General features: G+C 42.1%; 1 protein-coding gene across 1 annotated transcript; it reads right to left on the bottom strand.

Moving 5' to 3' along the window:
• Positions 1–3455: 3455 nt before the first annotated feature.
• On the bottom strand, positions 3456–10289 carry LOC134482779 (isopentenyl-diphosphate delta-isomerase 2-like). The gene is made up of 4 exons (XM_063276974.1): positions 10148–10289; positions 9070–9162; positions 8503–8633; positions 3456–5215 (listed from the first exon to the last, which is right to left on the bottom strand). Exons 1-4 carry the CDS (start codon positions 10287–10289, stop codon positions 4898–4900), a joined length of 684 nt encoding a protein of 227 aa, XP_063133044.1. The 3' UTR covers positions 3456–4897.
• Positions 10290–22986: the final 12697 nt, after the last annotated feature.

Genomic DNA, 22986 nt, shown 5'->3' with positions numbered 1-22986 from the left:
ACATTTCCCCTATCAAACTCATGCCAGCTTTGAGAACCGAACACATCTACACGGACTTCAGAAATGCAGAATAACATCTTCTATTGCAATGACAATTATCTCAAGCAACTGAAAATTTTCTCTTACATTTTACCTTTCTTAAGTCCCTTTGTAATTTGATATTTCGATTATTTCGATGCTTAGAATTTCACTTGGTATATTCTCCTAAGTGACAATGCTAATCTTAATTTTAACGGTGTTACTATGAGGATGTCACTAGGTCCTTCCAGCAATTACGTTTTCGTTACGACTTGACTTACCTGGAACCCCTGCCTCACTTGAACTCAGTTGACCAGCCGTAGAGGCAAAAGGCAGGACTAAGTCTGAAGGGATGAGTGAGAAGACAGATGGCAGGTCCACGTGGGCAGGAAAAGGGGCAAAGGGCTTTTAAGGGAGCTGTGTTGACAGTAGGGAAAAGCTGTTAGGAATTGTAGTTCAGTCTTTGATGTACACATTGCGTGGTCAGATGATAGGTCAATAGGGTGGTGCTAAGTTGTTGAGGTAAATATTAAAAAATGCTAAACCTATTATCCAGTGCTAGTTCGCCCACCCGTGGGGTCACATGGCGCTGTTGGGTATCTATCTCAGCGACTCCACGCTGCCCCCAAGTCCTCTTAGACCCAGGCAGTCCGCTAGCTGTTCCAGTATGGCACCTTGCCACTCTGATCCCAAGAGTCAGTTCTGGCACCCGTGGGGCTATACGGAACTAGTCATAGTATCTTTGATTATTATCTCTCCTAGCAGTTCTCTGCTAGCCGTGAACTCCCTGGTCCCAGCTACCTGGTAAAATCAAGACTCAACGAACTGCAACCCAACAATCAGATATATGTGTTAAATTCCCAATCCACAATACATCCACACAATAAACTCATAACCCATTGATAAGGGTGTAATCCGTCCATTCAGATAAGATAAATTTTCCTACACAAATCCATTCCTTAAGGAATATACATAACTACCTTGGCAATTCAAGATCACCCGGATCTAGGTCATCCTTCTTGCTCTCCATCTCGATTCTCCTCCTCCTTCCCCTTCTCTCCCACCTTACAAAAGCTTTCTCCCCGCCTTATTATTTTTTTACTGTATTTTTTACTGTACAATCATGGCCTTGACCTAACCTGTGCCAGCCCTCACTTGCATATAGACATCAACCTACACTAGGTTATTATGGGAGTTACACCCTTTCCTTGGCCTGTTGTGTTCAGTGAGTTCTTGGATCTGTTTTCTCTGATACTATTTTAATATAGCCATGTTCCCCTGTGGTCCCAATTAACCCCAATATATTTATTAGGTACCTTTCTATTCCCAGGAATAGGTCATCTCTGCATGTCTGTGCATGTGGGCAGTGTTGAGCAGCAGATGCCCTTCAAATGCTTACCCAAATGCAGTCATAGTCCCTCTTCCAAATGTAGGGGAAGGCTGCTTCCCAAATAGAGTCTCTGTCTGAAGCTCTGCTCACAAAACCCCATTGTTGTGCACTCTTTGGAATGACAGTAAGAAAAGCCTGCTCCCAACAGAGAGAAACTCAGTGACACTGCATGATTTTGATTCTTAATCCTTTGAAGTATCCATTGAAGAACCTGGCCAGCGAGGTTCTTGTTACTTTTACTTTCTTTGAACTCAATAGCTGCACTTCTTTGCTATTATCTTTGAGAATAAATATCCGGGTGCAATGGCTGTTCCAGGTTGTCAATTTGACTATATCTGGAATGAACTATGATCCAGAATTGGAGGGCTCAACTGTAATCCAGATCTTGAGTCTGGAACACACAAGTTCCTGACCTGGATCTTCACATGGAGATCTTGACACACAGTGGCCATGAAAAACTTAGGCCTAGGCAAGTAGTACACAGCCTTAATTTGGGAAACCAAGGCAAGGAGATCTCTGAGTTCAAGGTCAGCTGGGACAGATCCAGGCATGGTGGTACACACCTTTAGTCTGGACCACACCTTCTGCTGGAGACCTACATAAGGACATTGGCCGAAAGATTTGCTCTTCTTCACCTGCTTGCATTTACTTGCCAGCACATCCCTGGGAACTCAACTTCTACAGAAGACCAGCTGAAACAACTAGCCTTGTGGGACTGAGTAACTACTAGATTCTTGGACTTCCTAGCTACATCTGACCATTTTTTGGGTAGTTGGACTACAGACTGTAATCACAGTATATTCTCTCAGTATAGAGAGACATTCCATAAGTTCTGTGACTCCAGAGAACCCTGACTATTACACATGTAATCCCCCCAATTAGCTGTGAGGACTAAAAGCATGCTGAGAGGTTGACTGTAGTTAATTCATAGTAAGGGAATACTAAAGGTCTTAGGGGAGAAAAATAACTTTTACTCTTATGAGCCTTTACACCTAGATGCGTTTCCTTTCTCTTTTTGTTCTGATCAAGAATGACGGGAGTGTAAAGATTGGTGAGAAAGTCTGGAATGCCTGGAGGACTGATATAACACTGGGACAGCCAATGGTATCAGTCACAGGCTATATTATTCTCAGGGTAGGACTACCCTGTCTTGCTACCCTATTTCAGGTATCCTCCAGACTGCTATGCCCACAAATCTCTAATCACAGATGTTTATGCCCTATGGGTATTCAACTGAACTTTCATGGCAACTGTGGGTATTAAGGTTGACAGAAAACTAAATTAGGGATGGGCAAGATGAATCAGTGGGTAAAGATACCATCAAGGCTGATGACCTGAGTTCAATTCCCATGCCCCTCAGGATAGAAGGAGAGATCCATCTCCTTCCCACTGTCTTCTGATCTCCAGATCTGCACTGTGATACAGGTAACACACACACATACTCTCTCTCTCTCTCTCTCTCTCTCTCTCTCTCTCTCTCTCTCTCACACACACACACACACACACACACACACACAAATAAACATAATATTTTAAAGGCAGAACGAGAATACAATAACCAACTACCACATGTTCAACCTCTCTCAGCTGTCCATCCTGACCATCCTCATGCTGACATACGAAAGTGTGGCCTCAGTATTGGTCTGAGCCTTAGCCTCTGGCTCTGACCAGTTTCTTCCGTTTCATTTGTGTCACATGCACCAGCTTATGCTTCACGTTTTCACTGCTTTGCTTCCTCACCATATTGGACTCTGACCCTCTGAGATCATGAGCCAAGCCAGTTAAGCAGTTTCAGTGCTTGATGACAATCATATAAGGGGAATTTAATATACATTAATAGACAGGGTGAACACACAATGGCCTGTGTGTGTTAAGGGGCAGACGTCAAAATATGAGCCACAGTTACCAAGCATGGTAGGTTGAAAAGTTGGGAGGTTGAGGAGGAAGAATTTTGAGTTCTAGGCTAACCTGGGTTACATAGTGTGATACTATCACAAACAAACAAACAAACAAACAAACAGAGGTTAGACAAAATGAAATGAAATTGCTTTACAAACACAGGGTTTAATTTAGCAAGATGTAAAATGTAAGCAAAGGTTGTTGGGGGTACCTGGAAGAGAATGGGGGACAAGAGACACGAAGAAAGACGCCAAGACAAGAGTCTGATCAAGGCGACAATTATATTTTTCCCAAAGCTGAATTTATACCATAACATGAGTAACAGAGCGGGGGGGGGGGGACTGTGAAACGTTTATGTAGGCCAAGGACACAGTATTCGTGTGGTCAGGGAGTCGGCTGATGTTGACAGGATGTCAGAAAGGTCACAGGTTTGTCATATTATTAGTCAGCAGGAGAGCTTTATCGTATCATTCATCCTGACCACAGATTTGTATTAGTCCTCTGCAGCTCGCTGGGGATTCTCCATGAACCCAGTCATACTTAATTCTAACCATAATAATAGCATCAACAATGGAGGGCTTCAAGGGCATCGCTTCCAACAGTAAAATCCGTATTATTTTTTTCATAAATGGTGTTCTCTCCTCCGTAAGAAAAACAAAACAGCTGGCTAGAGACTGGAGTTCAAAGTGTTCTTTTGAGGACATCAAAACACTTTGTCAAATCAACTACTTTAAAAAGTATATTTATTTAAGTGACTGCTCACTCATTTACCCAACTGATTTGAGTTTGACTGCGTGACTGTGTTCTATACAAATAGTTAGCATAGCAGTGAAGACAGAGGCTCCCAGCGGACAGGTTATCTATCCAGTGGCTGCAAGTCAGAGCAGGATACAAGTTAAGTATTAGCTAGGTACTCTAGTCTTGCCAAATTTGGGTGCTTAACAGATTATTCTGGATTTAATGTTCTTACGGTTTCCTCCACACAAAGCCTCAGGCCTTTGAGAGGACTGGCATGCCTGCCATTCAAGGGCTGCTTCCGGTGGTTGTGTAACTTCAGTTCTTACAACGTTGACATCGACTCTATCTTTAGGGGATCTTTTCTTCTTTAGTTCCTCTGTTTCTAATTTGGGGAAAACAATGCATTTCTTTCTCACACCGAGGCAGTTGAAAATAAAGAAATGAAGCAACTGGGGGGAAAAAGGCAAGAAACCACGGGATGGGATTGGTTGTTGGTAGCATGTTTGCGCGCTGTACGTGAAGCTGCAGGTTCAGCCTCCAGCACCGAGCAGGCATGCTGGTGTGTGCCTGGAATCCAAGGGCCAGAGGAAGTCTAGGCAGGAGGATCAGAAATTCAAAGTCATCCTTGGCTACACGAGAAGTTTGAGGCTGGTCTGGGATACATAGCTCTGTGTCAAGAAAGAAAAGAAAAGAAGATTCAGAGATAATGATAATGATTTTTGGCTTTCTGGAAAAGAAGAGTCCTTTCCCTGTTTTGGTCCGGGTGCATAGCTAACATCTGAGCTGTGGGTCTGCCCTGAGCTCAGTGCTGGACTGGGGCATCCTCACAGCCAGTGTCTGATTTCCTGTTCCTCATACTCTGTATATCTTGTCAAGCTCTATGAACTTGGTCGCTTCATCTAAGTAAGGCCACCATGCATACAGGAACTGCTCCACGACGAATCTCAGCCAGGGGGTGACTTGGACTTCACCCCGGGCCCCCCTTTCTAGGAGCTCTTCCAGTTCCTCTCGAGTCAGGTAGCTGAAGCTACTGACTTCACTCGGATCTGCACAGATCTTGACGTCTTTCTTGATAAGCAGAAGGTAACAAACTTCGTGTTCTCCCCAGACTGCATCAGATTTTGCCTTATAATGATACCTTGTCATAAACACGATGTCCTCTAGAGAAACCTGTGATAGAAATGGATACAACGAGAACAAATGCAATGGTGTAAAATGCAGAATACATGGAGAAATAAAAGCAAATATATGTGTTCTCAAGAGACATTAACAACTTTGTTTAGTAGTTGGTAATTGATTAAAGCTTAATTTGGTTGACTGATCTGTTCATTTTTTTGTGATTGTAATATATTTTATAAATGATGGATTTTTTACAGTATATTCACACACGTGTAAAATATAATTTACACACACACCGTTTAACACCACTTGCCTCTTTTTACAATTCTTGTTGTTACCCTCTTTCCTAACCACCAATCTTCTGTTTTCACCATAAAGACACACACACAGACACACACAGAGACAAACACACGTACACACAGATAAACACACAAACACACAAATCTAGATTCTGTTTATGAAAGAAAATGTGATAATTGTCTTTCTTAGTCTTGTTTTGTTTGGTGTGATGATAACACACATAAATTAATGATAAAATAAATTTTAAAATATTTTTAAAAGAATATATTACACACGCATATCCCCCACATTTGTTTTAAATGATATCAACCTTTCATACATCCAATCCAGTCTACTTCTACACTTTGAGTGCTGTGACTACTGTCCCAAGAAACATACACATGTATCTTTGTTGTATGTGTATAAGGATTCCTATGGGCCTGTGTACAAGAGCTATAGAACCAGCTCAAATGGAAGTCTTTTTTTTTTTCTTAACAAGCAGCAACATCTTGTTTGGCATTTCAATGTAGTTAGGGTAATCATTAGGGTAATGGTTATGATGTTTAAGTTTCACCCCATGCCCTTTAATATACATTAAAGATATAAGACCCGTATGAACTCCAGACATGAAGGGGAGAGATATACTTCCACAGCACTCTTTGCCATTTTTCTTAGAAGTTTTCAGATGTGCCATAGGGAGTGGCATGAGCTTGCATCATCTCTAGGCATTTTCTTTGGTACTCACAACACAACACTGGTGTAAAAAGAAGGGAAACAGGGGCTGCTAAATAGGGCTCGGGCTTGCTTTATTTCTCATGGGAACACAGGGGCCCCCACACTGATACTGGAGAAGATGATGCTTGGCAACTGCTTGGCATAGACAGTTATAGAATAACCCAAACATCTGTGTCTCTTTCTTCTAGCTCATGTTGAGGTGCAGATATGGAAGAGGAAGCCTTATCGAGAGGCCCCGAGCCAGCCTGAAGGACTGCTATTTAAAAGACAGTTCTTCAACCTACTACTGTGTCTTGATTTTGCCAATAATTATTTCATTAAAACTTTGGAAGACATATTTATCATCAATAGATTTAATCGGTGACAGAGCTGTTTAATCTGTCCTCCTCTGCCTTCTCTATCCTTGCTGACTTCTTTAGCCAGTTGTCTCAGCTCGTGGCAAGTGCTTCATGCACTTTGCAAACAGACTTGAGTCCTCAGAAATTTACAAAGGACTCAGAGGCCTTATCTAGAGCACTCGTAAAATGCTGATCAACATTCAAAGCTGTGTTGATACGTTGGACAAATTTACCACGTACTTCCAAAAGTCATTGTCCATGTAGTGTTGGCGTGTTTTCCGTAATCACTCCCAGGCCCTTGCTGTGGATGAGAGTCCTCTGTTCCTGAGTCATTATGAGGTAAACCAGTAGACACGGCGTGGTGTAAGTCATACATGTTTGCCATGTCATGTTTCTCTTGGCAAGTAATATGGCATTCCACATGCAAGAACTGTAAGGGGCCTGCTGTTGTCCGTTGGGGATACTCATGATCACTTTAGTATACGAACTTGTATGGATTTTCAACACTGAAATTCTTTATCTTTTAGTCCACCTAGAACCTTTTTCCTATGTGGTGATAATTTGATTTTTTTTATAATAAACATGAAGTTTCTTGCTTGCAATAACCCCCTGCTTCAGTTGGAAAGGGAGACTCCAAGATTCCCTAAAAAAAAACTTTAAGAGAAAAAAGTCCCTTAAACTCTTCAGCGTGAGCCAAGGAGTTAACAACCCTGTGGATTTCTGTCTGGTTTAGGTCTTCTCCACCACAGTCATTTTGATTTCTTGGAGCAGCTCTGGGAAAGGGTGGTTTGAAGGAGTTCAACCATGGATTGGTGCCGCGTGTCTAACCTTGGCTCTGCTCTTTCTGCCAGATCAGCTTCTGTCAACTTATCCTTTTTACTAAACTGGGTAATGACACACCTATTTAAGCAATCCCTTTAATCTCAACCTGGCTACTACTGTCTGCCTAGGACTCATTTCTCAGTCTCCAGGATGCTCTTGTGCCAATGTACAACATGTTTTCCAAACCAAAACCAGACAAACCACCTGGTACCTTTGTAAACTCTTTCTCTACGAAGTTCAGGGTAGACCACGCATAAAGCCCAGGTAAGAGTTGGTCATTCCACATTGCTCTCCTGACATATTCTAACACGATGGCTTCGGTCAGTTGGGCTTTTATTCCATGTCTCATTGAAATCTACTACTATTGGTTCCAAAGACATTGTACTAGTGTGGAAACCTTATAGTTTTTTGTAGGTCCAAAGTCAAGGATGAAGTGAGGGTCCAGAGGTGGGAGTACCTTCTCACATAGCAAGAGATAATAAGTATTTCCTATAGAAGTCTTCATTCTATTTTTTTGAGGAGTTTCCATGCTGATTTCCATGGTGGATACACTAGTTTACACCCCACTAGCAGAATAAGAGGGCTTCTTTCTTTCTAACCACATCTCTGTCAGCATTTGCCATTCTTCCCAAGAAGCCATTTTTGATAGTAATAAGACAGAACCTCAGTGTATTTCAGTTCTTCAGTTATATTTCCCCCAAGGACAAAGAACATTAAAGACTTACAGGCTATTTGCACTTCTGTTATGAACTCGGGTTCACTCATTTGTCAATTTGCTGTTGAGATTGTTGGCCTTTTTTTTCTATACCTTAATTTAGACAACTAAATCTTAGTTAGACCCATTGAAATGGCCTGAATCCTTTAAAGAAGAAACTATTCCACCCCCTATTTCAGAGATCACCATGCAAGCTCAGCAGTTTTCTATGGAAAATATCTATCCCCTCTCAAGCCCCTGCTCCAGTGGATAAATGAAGGGATGTGCACAGCCAATCCTAGACATTCTTTTCAGTGCATATTTGCATATTTTGTGAAACCTCAGAGTTTTCCCAAAAGCCAGATTCCTCAGTAGATTTCACCTTGCCCAGATATCGAATTCGCCAAGCCCTACCACCTCTTTCTCACAGCCTCTGGGGGAGCTGAGGCCAGTGGCACAGACATGACTACCTGGTCCTGGGCGATGCCCAGCTCAGCCTGCAGCCGTCTCAGGGCTGCCCTCTTCACTCCCAAGGCGTCCTTCTCCTCCATTTCTTCAGGATTACTCAGTGGATGACTAGAACAGGAATCACTAAAGTACCCTGGAGAAAAGACACATGAGAAACAATTTTTTTTTTTGGTTCTTTTTTTCGGAGCTGGGGACCGAACCCAGGGCCTTGCGCTGCCTAGGTAAGCGCTCTACCACTGAGCTAAATCCCCAGCCCCGAGAAACAATATTCTTATTTGTCCCTGGAGATACAATAGTTGCAACAGAACTGCAGCCCTCACAGGATCATCAAGGCATGAGAGAGGAGAGAAGGGAAGGGAGTCAGGGTCCTTGCTTCCAGGGCTGTGATGTTGTTAGTTGAAAAACTAAGTGTTAGTTGAAATTCCTGGACAGATCACACCAAGCCAGCTCAGTTCTCCCTTTGGGAGGGGAAGAAGCGAGGAAGAGAAAGAGAGAAGAGAGAGTTGTGTTGGAGATTCCACTGAATCAAATCGTGTAGGCCTGTTCTTGTTAAGCCACTGTGAACCTACCAGGGAAGGTAAGCTTCGTGTCTGCTCGGCGCTGAATCAGAACTTTCTTCTCTGAGTTGAACAAAGCAACACTGAAGGCTCGGTGCAGCAGCCCTGAAAAGGCAAAGGTCCTCGTGTGCGCATGCGTGACAGACTTGTGACGGTTGCCTACATCCTGTCTTCAATCTCCATGTTTCCAAAGAGACCTAGATGCTTCTAGCAGTTGCATGCTTCATAGGACCAAGGTTTCATACCATCTAGCTATTAAAATTTATTTGACAAACTTGTGAGGGAAAACCAGATCTAGATGCTAGCGAAGCAAAATCCGCACACAAAGATTTTATTCAGGATTATTGTAACTGGGACAAAAGAGACCTCGGTATAGATTTGGGACCAACTCTGAGCATCAAATGGACACTTAAAGTCAAGTGACAGAGTGGAGGTGAGGGGAAATGTCTAAATGGGAAGAAAGACAAGGAAAAAGGAGAGTTGGGAGAAATTGGTACGTTCAGCTGGCCTTGGAGATCCATGAAGTTTTGAGGCAGAGGTAGGCAGGTCTCTGTGAGTTTCAGGTCTGCCTGTAATTCCTAGCAAGTTTCAGACCAGCCAGGACTGCACCATGAGACTCTGTCTCAGAACAAACAAATAACACCTAGATAATCCAATACCCCCTGTGATAGGGCTTGAAAACACGATTGAGTTTCAGGAGGGGGAATTCTTTTTGATCCTCACAGGATTCTTATCCCATAGGATTTTAGAGGGAAGTGCGCAGCTGCCTATAAGGTTCAGAATTCTGATGCTGGATGGTTTAAACAGACAATCTTCTGTCCAAGTCGCCTCCTCATTTTCGTCTTTGCCTCTTTATCAAATAAAAAGGGAGAGGAGGAGAAAGGGAGGGAAGAGGGAATGAATGGAGAGGGAGTGAGAAGAGAAAAGGAGACAGAAGGATAGGGAGAGGAAGAGGGAGAGGGAGAGGGAGAGGAAGAAGAGGGAGAGGGAGAGGGAGGGAGAGGGAGAGGGAGAGGGAGAGGAAGAAGAGGGAGAAGGAGAGGGAGAGGGAGAGGGAGAAACTATTGCACAGTAGACAAAACAAAACTACCTTTCTCAATGTTTTTATTCTGATGGCAGTTCCTCTTAGTGTCTGCACCAATGACCTTATCGTTTTCATCAACAATAATCAGCATCTCGTCTAAACGCTGCAGCTGGTGTTTATCGATCCAGTCAACAGTGACATCAGACATGTCTGCTAGCTGTGATCCGACCTGTGTAAAAGAGTAGCACCATCTACTGTTTTGCTATTCGTTATCAGACACCTCCAAGGTCATCACACACCTTCATCCCTCAATGACAGAAAACACTATCTATGGACGCAATATCGTTGTTAGGTACCAACGGGGCATGTATGTTTCCAATTGTATATTTCTGTAGAGAAGATCTTGATGACTTTCTGAGTGAGAACATAGCCCTCAAGGTCCCTTGAGTCTTTTCAAAGATGACCCAAAGGTAAATCTCCACAAAATGAATGAATGCCGAGGAAAAGTACATGTAATGCTGTTTGTGACATATTTCAAAATGAAGGCCTGGCGGTTGGAACAGACCTGGAGACATTCTATATAGTCTTTTCAGAAAGACATGTTCACCCATAGAAAGGCTAGTGTCTCCCTCTTACTGTCTGTCTTAGTTAGGGTTTTACTGCTGTGAACAGACACCATGAGCAAGACAAGTCTTGTAAGGACAACATTTAATTGGGGCTGCCTTACAGGTTCAGAGGTTCAGTCCATTATCATCAAGGCGGGAACATGGCAGCATCCAGGCAGGCATGGTGCAGGAGCTGAGAGTTCTACATCTTCATCTGAAGGCTGCTAGCAGGATACTAGATTCCAGGCAGCTAGGATGAGGGTCTTAAAGCTCACACCCACAGTGACACACCTGTAACAGGACCTCACCTCCTAATAGTGCCGCTCCCTTGCCCGAGCATATACAAACCTTAACAATGTCCAGATGAAAAGATAAAAGAACATTTTGAAATGGGGTTGGAGAGATGATTCAGCAGTTATGAGAGATTATTTCTCTGGGAAAGGACCCAGGTTCAGTTCCCATCACCCTATGGTGGCTCATAACCTGTAGAACCAAATTAAGCACAGAATGTACTACAGGCAAATTCACTCAGTATTCTCTATCCCTTTTCAACGTGCTCCAGAGCATAAGAGAGGGAATGTTGTCACTGGGTTAGTGGAGGAATCTGGATCTGTAGAGCACAAAAATACAAGTCATGAAGAGAAAGAATGAGAGGAGAGAAGGGAGAAGAGACAGATACAGAAGGAAGAAGAAAGAAAGAGATAGGGGTGGAGATCGTGGTTGAAGAATACAAAGAATTTTCCTAAAACAGTTTTCACAACTTTTTTTTTCATTGCTGAAGGGAACCCTGGGCCTCACTAAGGCTCTATCACTGTGCAAGATTTCCACTGTTATGGTTTTCAGAGTTGCAGTTCATAACCAAGATGGTACACATGAAAGCCTTAGAAGAGGATTTATAAAATCAGACGATTACTAGGAAAGCTTGTTATGTTATATGGAGACAAACTAGAAGCAGCAGAAAGAGTATGAGCTATCAAGGGGAGATAGAGAAAGACAGGGCTAGAAGAAAAGCAAGCAATTGGTGGGAGAGTGAAATTTCAGTGGATAAAACTCGGGGTTGCTCTTCCCGAAGACATGGGTTCGATACTCAGCTCCCACATTTTGTCTCACAAGAATCTGTAACTCAGTTCCAGGGAATCTGATGCTCTTTTCTGACCGTCACAGGCACTTGGGTGCATGTAGTACATAGACAGCCATGTAGGCAAAACACCCTCACATATAACATGATAATAAAATGTTTGAAACAAAGATTAAGAACTGCAAAAAGACTGGGTTAAAAGGATTAGACAGAGCAGTGCATATATGAGGGGGACACATGCACACAAAAACAAAACAATAAAAAACAAAACAAACATGTGTACTTTGAAAAACAGTAGCCCAGCTTATGCTTGCTGGGTGTGGTGGCTTACACTTCTAATCCTAGCACTCAGGAGGCAGAGGCAGGTGGATCTTTGTGAGATTGAGGCCATCCTGGTCTACAGAGTGAGTTTCAGGACTGTCAGGGCTACATAGAGAGACATTGTCTCAAAAGAAAAAACGGAATTAGTATTATTGAATTCAGACGGATAGGGCTGGGAGAGGTTCAGTAAGTGAAGCGCTTTCTTCTAGGGGAGACCCTGTGAAGAATTGATATCCTTTTCCATGATTTATTTGTGAGGCCATGGTGGAATTCTGGCAATGAAACCCAAAGCTTCACATGTGCTAAGAAAGTGAACGGCATCTCCGTCCTATTTTCTTTTCAAATGTTTGGTCGAGCTCTCCAGTGAGGCCACCCTGCGTATCCTTTCTCTGCGGTAAGATTTTAATTGCTCATCTCTTAAAGATGTATACAGGACTGGATTCACATCCCTGTATCAAGCAATTATTTATCAATTCCATCACTAATTTTAAAAATATGGGGCTGGAGAGATGGCTCAGCGGTTAAGAGCACTGACTGCTCTTCCAGAGGTCCTGAGTTCAATCCCCAGCAACCACATGGTGGCTCACAACCATCTGTAATGGGATCCAATGCCCTCTTCTGGTGTGTCTGAAGACTCTACAGTGTACTCATATAAGTAAAATAAATATATCTTAAAAAAAAAAACTGCCCTCTCTCTTTCTCTGTTCTGATCTCTCTCTCTCTCTCTCTCTCTCTCTCTCTCTCTCTCTCTCCCTTTTATTAACTTGAGCATTTCTTATTTACATTTCGAATGTTATTCCCTTTCCCAGTTTCTGGGCGAACATCCCCCTAACCCCTTCCCGCTCCCCTTCTTTATGGGTGTTCCCCTCCCCATCCTCCCCCTATTGCCGCCCTCCCCCCAACAATCTAGTTCACTGGGGGTTCAGTCTTAGCAGGACCCAGGGCTTCCCCTTCCACTGGTGATCTTACTAGGATATTCATTGCTACCTATGAGGTCAGAGTCCAGGGTCAGTCCATGTATAGTCTTTAGGTAGTGGTTTAGTCCCTGGAAGCTCTGGTTGGTTGGCATTGTTGTTCATAAGGGGTCTCGAGCCCCTTCAAGCTCTTCCAGTTCTTTCTCTGATTCCTTCAATGGGGGTCCTATTCTCAGTTCAGTGATTTGCTGCTGGCATTCGCCTCTGTATTTGCTGTATTCTGGCTGTGTCTCTCAGGAGAGATCTACATCCGGCTCCTGTCAGCCTGCACTTCTTTGCTTCATCCATCTTGTCTAATTGGGTGGCTGTATATGTATGGGCCATATGTGGGGCAGGCTCTGAATGGGTGTTCCTTCAGTCTCTGTTTTAATCTTTGCCTCTCTATTCCCTGCCATGGGTATTCTTGTTCCCCTTTTAAAGAAGGTGTGAAGCATTCACATTTTGATCATCCGTCTTGAGTTTCATGTGTTCTATGCATCTAGGGTAATCCAAGCATTTGGGCTAATATCCACTTATCAATGAGTGCATACCATGTGTGTTTTTCTGTGGTTGGGTTACCTCACTCAGGATGATATTTTCCAGTTGTTCTGATCTCTCTTAAGTCACGTCCCTTTCCTCTCTCTCCTCATGAGAGTTGGGCATATCCTAAAAAAAATGATCCTATCAATGTGAAGGCAGTACAGATGTTTTTCTTATTGACTTTTGGTATTTTTTTAAAAAGCTAGTAGATCACTTTAGAGAAGTTTTTATTTGCAGAAAAATGAGGAGAAAGCACATTTTCATGTAGTCTCCTCATATGCAAGCCACTCCTGTCCCTGTTATTGCTACTTTGCTTTAGTACGATACATTTATTATTACCAATGAACCTACAATGACACCTCAGTGTCATATAAGGTCAACAGTTTACAAGAAGGCTAATTCTTGGTGTACTTTCTTTAGACAGATGTATAATGACACATACTTGTCATTGTAGTTGCACACAGAAGTTTCACGGTTAATCAGGGATGAACCTGATTAATGAGTCAGAGTTTCTCTGAACAACCAGGATTACAATCCCAAAGGTATCCTCCCTACTCCGACATCCTCCCTAATTTCCAGCCCATCACCATTGAGCTTTTAACTGCCTCCATTTAAAAGAATAGTTTTATTTTATTCTATGTGTATGGGTGTTTTTCCTTCATTTTTAAAAAAAGATTTATTTATTTATTTCAATTATGTGAGTACACTGTCACTGTCTTCAGACACACCAGGAGAGGGGTTCGGATACCATTACAGATAGTTGTGAGCCACCATGTGGTTGCTGGGAATTGAACTCAGTACCTCTGGAAGAGCAGTTGGTGCTCTTAACCACTGAGCCATCTCTCCAGCCCTTCCGTTCAATTTTTATGCACAGCATATAAATTCATGGTTTCCCAAAGGCTAGGAGAGGTGTCAGATCCCCTGGAACTGGAGTAACAGATAGCTTTGAACTGCCATGTGAGTGCTGGGAACAGGTTTAGATCTTCTCTAAGAGCAGTCAGTGCTCTTAACCACAGAGCCTTCTCTCTAGGTCCCTAACTTTCTCTATTTTAATATGTTAAATTCATTCTCTGAGATTTTCATATGTGCATATAATGTATTTCTATCTTGTTTGCCTCGTATTCCCACCAACTCCTCCTGGATTCTCTCTTCACATTCCCCTCCAACCTCACGTCTTTCCTTGTTTGGTTTTGTAATGTCTTGGGTGACACCGCCTTTTCTTTTCCAGAATGTCATGTGTTTGGGACAATATGCTATGTTTCCTTCTGAATTGAGAAGGTTGTCTTTATTCTTTAAGTGGCTGACTCTTTAAAACACAAAAAGGTAAAGTAATTCGGAAGGACAATCAAGGGAGATTCTGCATATCAACCTCACACTGCCGCACATGTGCACTTGAACCCATACAGACATGAGAACACACCCGTGAACACATGCATGCAGAAGTTTCTTTCTCTCCATCTCTTTGTCTCTCTCTGTCTCTCTCTGTCTCTGTCTCTCTCTGTCTCTCTCTGTCTCTCTGTCTCTCTGTCTCTCTCTCTCTCTCTCTCTCTCTCTCTCTCACACACACACACACACACACACACACATGAGAAATGAAAGAAGATTAGAATAGATGCACGCATGTCCCTGTGTCCACATCCTCTATCAGAACGTGGCCATCCTAACTCGTGGTACAGCTGTCTCTGTTGTCCTCAAGCCTTTGGGTCTGATGCCATGATGTCAGTTTCTGTTACAGTGTTTTCTTACCATCTTTATTTAGTGGTTTGCTTCCAAAGCCATTGATTTTCCCGATTCTATTCTCTTCTCAACCGATTGATTTCCTCTCCAACCTTCACTTTCTTTCTTTTTTTCTTGAGGTTAGTTCCCTCTTCAATTTCTGATTTCTTGAGGTGTAAATTGTTATCTGTCTGAGGTTTCTTATGGCTTTTAGAGTTTTGTGTACACATGTGTGAGCGTGCTCTTGTGGGTACAGGTGCATGCACCCATGGCATGAATGTGGAGGTCAGAGGACAACCCTGGGTGTCTGTCTTCAGGTGACCTTTATCTGCTATTTGATATGGGGTCTCTTATTATCCTGCATCTGTCCCTACTAGCAAGCTTCAGAAGGTTTTGTCTGTTGCTTTCTCCTGTCTCACCATCACCAGAGGTACAAGGCTGCCACCACACCCAGCTTTTCAATGTGGAATCTAGAGATCAGAACTCCACTCCTCACTCTATGGAGGTAAATAGTCTACAACGGTGCCATCTCACCAACCCATTCGACCTTTTTTTCTGATATGGGCACTCATAGTTATAACTGCTCCCCCAGCATTATTTATCAATATGTTGTGGGTGTCCCTCACTTGATTAAATATATTTCGCTAATTTCCTTTGTGATATCTTTGAATTGTAAGTTACCTAGAAGAAGTGTGTGATTTAGCTTCCAAATGTTTGGATTTTATAAATTTCCTCCTGTTATTGATTTGTGGTTTAATCTTATTGATCTCATATGATTTTGTTTCCCTTTACAGTTATTAAATTCTATTCCACGTCTCAGCCTATCCTGAAATGTATTCATACACATAAAATTAAAAAAATCTAAATGAACAAAATTAATCAGCAGAGTAGTCTTCAAAACTGAGATTTTTTTGGGAGGTGGGGGGTTCAAAATAGGGTTTTTCTGTGCAGCCCCATCTGTCCTGGAACTCACTCTGTAGACCAGGCTGGCCCTAAACTCACAAAGATCTGCCTGCCTCTGCCTCCTGAGTTCTGAGATTAAAGGTATCTTCCACCATTGTCCAGCTAAAAGTGAGAATTTTTAGTATTTACGGGATCTCTCCTCCCCTCTAGCTTTGATTCTGAAATATGTCATAACCATCTTTTTCTTTGATCTAGAATTCTGCCATGATTAGAGAGAAAGAATGACTAGGCAAGGTTGGAGCAACATGAAAGCAGATGGTTGAGAAAAGTGTGATTTTTTTCCCCTCAGAGTTTATCATTAGTTCTGACATGACCTCTAAGTTTTTCTTAGTTTTCTATTTATTTTTAACGTCTCCTTGAATGATTTTCCTTATTTTTAAATTTTAATCACAGCAGCCTGTTCATGTGTGACCTTCAGTTAAAACTTTCAGTAGAGTGAGGAAAAGAAATCCCAACCATACAGGGTCAAGGGTTTCCCCCATAAGGCAGGAAGAAAGCCAAGTTCTTTGTAGATAGCCTTCCCATTTTCCCCAAATCCTCATGAGTTGAATTAACATAATCATAAAACACAGGAGCAGCTAAAGTACCAAATTACAGTTTCCCCTGCAACCATTTCCTCTTTTTGTCAAATTAAATATCAGAGTGATGACAGATGAAAGGTTCAAGTGAGCACACAAACAAAAGGATACCTTAAATCGCTTATTGAAAGCAGCAAAATGGCACCCAAATACATCTGAAAATCGAGCTCAGAGTAAACCATCAGCAAAAGAGTGGACCATCAGCAAAAACATGAAGGTCCCAGCCCAGAAAGAACTCCCTAACAATCCACTTGGGGTGGCAATATCAGATGGTCACGAGGTCCCGTGCTGGTATCCGGTGTCTACCTGGGTGACTCGTTTGGTGATCACAGATTGTTTGGCGTGCCCAGATTTATCCACACAAAACTGTCAACACAAAAACGAAACTCTCAACTCCAGGGGAATAAGATATTATTATCAAATATGAGTGATCACCAGGTGGGAACACAGATTCCGGTTATCTCAAACCTCATGTTCCACTGTGAAAGTGTAGTCACATGGGATTTTATTAGTTATAGAACAAAGTGAGAAAAAAAATAGGGACCTTTACCAAACACATTGGTGGAGGACAATAGGTAGATATGAACTAAGGAAATCTCTGTTAATGACCCAAATATTTTCCAGTGATATTCTTTGGCTTTCAAACTGCTGAAGGCTAGTGTTTTTCTAAGAGAATTGGATAGTAACAGATATAAAAGAATGACATAGAAGAATGGCTTCCAAAGGAACTGAAATTAGCCCAAAGTAATTGGCTCTAACCTGTTATATTTTAACTCTATAATCATAGGTTCCATCATTTGACCTTGTAGAATCCTTAACATATGGGGCTCCTCAGTATGTGTTTGTCAGATAGAGTTCAAAAGGCAAAGAGATTCATTCAGGTCATGTAAAGGCGAATGTGTCAGTATTTAGTTGAGCCAGCCTCTCCTAGCTCCACGGGGATGGGAGGATGATTAGAAGACCCATGGCAACACCTTGGGAAAAAGAGGCAAACCTGTTTATGGAGAACATCTGTGGATGTTAGCAATCTAAGTAAAGCAGTGCCTTCCCACCATTGCATTGAACTCAACATTGGTCTTTTGACGAAGCAAGTAATGGAATCTTTTCATCCTGTCTTGTTACTTGCAAACATTTTGCTTTAGTATCGCTTTCATTGCTGATTTCTGGTTCAGTTTTGGCTGGACATCTGTGGGCCCTCGGAGATCCTTCCATTCCTCGGTGAATAAATACAAAGATTGTATCACATGGGTGACATACTGCTAGCCTCTGAGTGTTTATAGAATTGGAGAAACAGTTGGAAAAAATCAGAATTTTTAAGTGGTATCCTGCCTGCATGAAAAGGGGCTTAACCTCCCAATCCAAAAGGGTATCAAATGAAAATTCCAGTGCAAGGGATGGCATCATTCCCTGTGAAGTGTTGATCAAGAAGACCCAAAGGCCCCTAAAATGACAGAGTATCACTAATGCTATTGGTTGCATGCCCGAGCTAGATGGTACAACTATAGGCTTAAGATCATGTAGTATGTGAAGAAGACAACCTCAGACTGAGCTGAAAGCTGCCTTCTGAAGGGTGACTTTTATGGTCACTGGAAGTTATTATTATCCAAGATGTCAAGGGAGCATTTTCGACAACTGTTCTGTGCAGGGGTGGACCTTATCAACATGAACAATAAGATTTGCCATCTAGTACAGTAGTGGCATAGGTACAATGGTTATGAACAGAGCAACAGATTCCTGGTTGGGTTTAAGAACTGCTCCATAAAGGAAAGTCATGTCTGGCACTGTAGTCAAGGACAAACTTGTGATTTGTGAAGTCCTAGGCCCCATTATGGAAGCAACAGCGACTGTCTGGTTGAGTAGGGTACCTGTCAAATTGTCCTCTCTCTAAACATTTGTGTTGATGCCTATAGACTACAGCTGCTGTTCCACATTTGTTTTGGAAGAAAACAACAAATGGGTAGTGGTTGCTGATAGATTTACCACTGGCTAAAATCTCAGGTAGAGATGAAGTTTAGGGTGTCATTGCCGTCCAACATTAAAAGAGGGATTATGAGTATATCACCCCTTCCAGGGTTCAAGGAACACTGTAGACAAGAGGATAGAGAGAATGTAAGAGTTGAAGAAAAGGGGAGGTAGCCTCGATCTAGACATGGAAAGTAATGATTAGTGGAGTAGAGTGATAGAATGATAGCAGTCAGATCTATGGTGGCAGTCATGGGGCTAATGATACTAGTAGATGGGTGGGGGTAAACTCAAAGGATCTTCACTTGGGATTTAAGCCATTCATCCTTTCTGTCTTTCCCACTCCACCATCTTCAAATGATCTTGGAAAATGCTAGAGCATTCAAGAAGTAGACGGCTGATTGAAGGAGGACTCCATGATGCAGCTTCTATATTGCAAGGACTGTGAATTGACTCAGCCATTTTGAAGTCACCCAAATTCTTGTAATGTACCCTTGCCCCATGCTCCATAAGGAAATGAACACACCGAGTCACCAACCTGGATTCTGGTGGACTCACACTTTGGTATGTCATTGGTGTCCTATCTGAGTGAACAGGCATTTGTTTTCATCTTGCCTGTTATTGTAATCATTATGTCTCACAGTATATTCAGATGGAAAAATGAGGAAAAAAACCACCCTGTGTACATAGAACACATTAATAATTAATTTGTTGGCCCCTGAACATGCACTTTCTTTTTTTTTTTATTAACTTGAGTATTTCTTATATACATTTCAAGTGTTATTCCCTTTCCCGGTTTCCGGGCAAACATCCCAATAACCCCTCCCCCTCCCCTTCTTTATGGGTGTTCCCCTCCCCATCCTCCCCCCATTGCTGCCCTCCCCCCAACAATCACGTTCACCGGGGGTTCAGTCTTAGCAGGACCCAGGGCTTCCCCTTCCACTGGTGCTCTTACTAGGACACTCATTGCTACCTATGAGGTCAGAGTCCAGGGTCAGTCCATGTATACTCTTTAGGTAGTGGCTTAGACCCTGGAAGCTCTGGTTGCCTGGCATTGTTGTACATATGGGGTCTCAAGCCCCTTCAAGCTCTTCCAGTTCTTTCTCTGATTTCTTCAACGAGGGTCCTATTCTCAGTTCAGTGGTTTGCTGCTGGCATTCGCCTCTGTATTTGCTGTATTCTGGCTGTGTCTCTCAGGAGAGATCTACATCCGGCTCCTGTCAGCCTGCACTTCTTTGCTTCATCCATCTTGTCTAATTGGGTGGCTGTATATGTATGGGCCACATGTGGGGCAGGCTCTGAATGGGTGTTCCTTCAGTCTCTGTTTTAATCTTTGCCTCTCTATTCCCTGCCAAGGGTATTCTTTTTCCTCATTTGAAGAAGGAGTGAAGCATTCACATTTTCATCATCCGTCTTGAGTTTCGTTTGTTCTAGGGATCTAGGGTAATTCAAGCATTTGGGCTAATAGCCACTTATCAATGAGTGCATACCATGTATGTCTTTCTGTGATTGGGTTAGCTCACTCAGGATGATATTTTCCAGTTCCAACCATTTGCCTACGAATTTCATAAAATCGTTGTTTTTGATAGCTGAGTAATATTCCATTGTGTAGATGTACCACATTTTCTGTATCCATTCCTCTGTTGAAGGGCATCTGGGTTCTTTCCAGTTTCTGGCTATTATAAATAAGGCTGCGATGAACATAGTGGAGCACGTGTCTCTTTTATATGTTGAGGCATCTTTTGGGTATATGCCCAAGAGAGGTATAGCTGGATCCTCAGGCAGTTCAATGTCCAATTTTCTGAGGAACCTCCAGACTGATTTCCAGAATGGTTTTACCAGTCTGCAATCCCACCAACAATGGAGGAGTGTTCCTCTTTCTCCACGTCCTCGCCAGCATCTGCTGTCACCTGAGTTTTTGATCTTAGCCATTCTCACTGGTGTGAGGTGAAATCTCAGGGTTGTTTTGATTTGCATTTCCCTTATGACTAAAGATGTTGAACATTTCTTTAGGTGTTTCTCAGCCATTCGGCATTCCACAGCTGTGAATTCTTTGTTTAGCTCTGAACCCCATTTTTAATAGGGTTATTTGTTTCCCTGCGGTCTAACTTCTTGAGTTCTTTGTATATTTTGGATATAAGGCCTCTATCTGTTGTAGGATTGTTAAAGATCTTTTCCCAATCTGTTGGTTGCCATTTTGTCCTAACCACAGTGTCCTTTGCCTTACAGAAGCTTTGCAGTTTTATGAGATCCCATTTGTCGATTCTTGATCTTAGAGCATAAGCCATTGGTGTTTTGTTCAGGAAATTTTTTCCAGTGCCCATGTGTTCCAGATGCTTCCCTAGTTTTTCTTCTATTAGTTTGAGTGTGTCTGGTTTGATGTGGAGGTCCTTGATCCACTTGGACTTAAGCTTTGTACAGGGTGATAAGCATGGATCGCTCTGCATTCTTCTACATGTTGCCCTCCAGTTGAACCAGCACCATTTGCTGAAAATGCTATCTTTTTTTCCATTGGATGGTTTTGGCTCCTTTGTCAAAAATCAAGTGACCATATGTGTGTGGGTTCATTTCTGGGTCTTCAATTCTATTCCATTGGTCTATCTGTCTGTCTCTGTACCAATACCATGCAGTTTTTATCACTATTGCTCTGTAATACTGCTTGAGTTCAGGGATAGTGATTCCCCCTGAAGTCCTTTTATTGTTGAGGATAGCTTTAGCTATCCTGGGTTTTTTGTTATTCCAGATGAATTTGCAAATTGTTCTGTCTAACTCTTTGAAGAATTGGATTGGTATTTTGATGGGGATTGCATTGAATCTGTAGATTGCTTTTGGTAAAATGGCCATTTTTACTATATTAATCCTGCCAATCCATGAGCATGGGAGATCTTTCCATCTTCTGAGGTCTTCTTCAATTTCCTTCTTCAGTGTCTTGTAGTTCTTATTGTACAGATCTTTTACTTGCTTGGTTAAAGTCACACCGAGGTACTTTATATTATTTGGGTCTATTATGAAGGGTGTCGCTTCCGTAATTTCTTTCTCGGCTTGTTTCTCTTTTGTGTAGAGGAAGGCAACTGATTTATTTGAGTTAATTTTATACCCAGCCACTTTGCTGAAGTTGTTTATCAGCTTTAATAGTTCTCTGGTGGAACTTTTGGGATCACTTAAATATACTATCATGTCATCTGCAAATAGTGATATTTTGACTTCTTCTTTTCCGATCTGTATCCCCTTGATCTCCTTTTGTTGTCTGATTGCTCTGGCTAGAACTTCAAGAACTATATTGAATAAGTAGGGAGAGAGTGGGCAGCCTTGTCTAGTCCCTGATTTTAGTGGGATTGCTTCAAGTTTCTCTCCATTTAGTTTAATGTTAGCAACTGGTTTGCTGTATATGGCTTTTACTATGTTTAGGTATGGGCCTTGAATTCCTATTCTTTCCAGGATTTTTATCATGAAGGGGTGTTGAATGTTGTCAAATGCTTTCTCAGCATCTAATGAAATGATCATGTGGTTCTGTTCTTTCAGTTTGTTTATATAATGGATCACGTTGATGGTTTTCCGTATATTAAACCATCCCTGCATGCCTGGGATGAAGCCTACTTGATCATGGTGGATGATTGTTTTGATGTGCTCTTGAATTCGGTTTGCCAGAATTTTATTGAGTATTTTTGCGTCGATATTCATAAGGGAAATTGGTCTGAAGTTCTCTTTCTTTGTTGTGTCTTTGTGTGGTTTAGGTATAAGAGTAATTGTGGCTTCGTAGAAGGTATTCGGTAGGGCTCCATCTGTTTCAATTTTGTGGAATAGTTTGGATAATATTGGTATGAGGTCTTCTATGAAGGTTTGATAGAATTCTGCACTAAACCCGTCTGGACCTGGGCTCTTTTTGGTTGGGAGACCTTTAATGACTGCTTCTATCCCCTTAGGAGTTATGGGGTTGTTTAACTGGTTTATCTGTTCCTGATTTAACTTTGATACCTGGTATCTGTCTAGGAAATTGTCCATTTCCTGAAGATTTTCAAGTTTTGTTGAATATAGGTTTTTATAGTAAGATCTGATGAGTTTTTGAATTTCCTCTGAATCTGTAGTTATGTCACCCTTTTAATTTCTGATTTTGTTAATTTGTACGCACTCTCTGTGTCCTCTCGTTAGACTGGCTAAGGGTTTATCTATCTTGTTGATTTTCTCAAAG

The sequence above is a fragment of the Rattus norvegicus genome, chromosome 17 (genome assembly GCF_036323735.1).
Source record: "Rattus norvegicus strain BN/NHsdMcwi chromosome 17, GRCr8, whole genome shotgun sequence".
Lineage (NCBI taxonomy): Eukaryota > Metazoa > Chordata > Mammalia > Rodentia > Muridae > Rattus > Rattus norvegicus.
The sequence above is the reverse complement of the archived record's forward strand: the minus strand, read 5'-3'. Positions and strand labels throughout refer to the sequence as shown.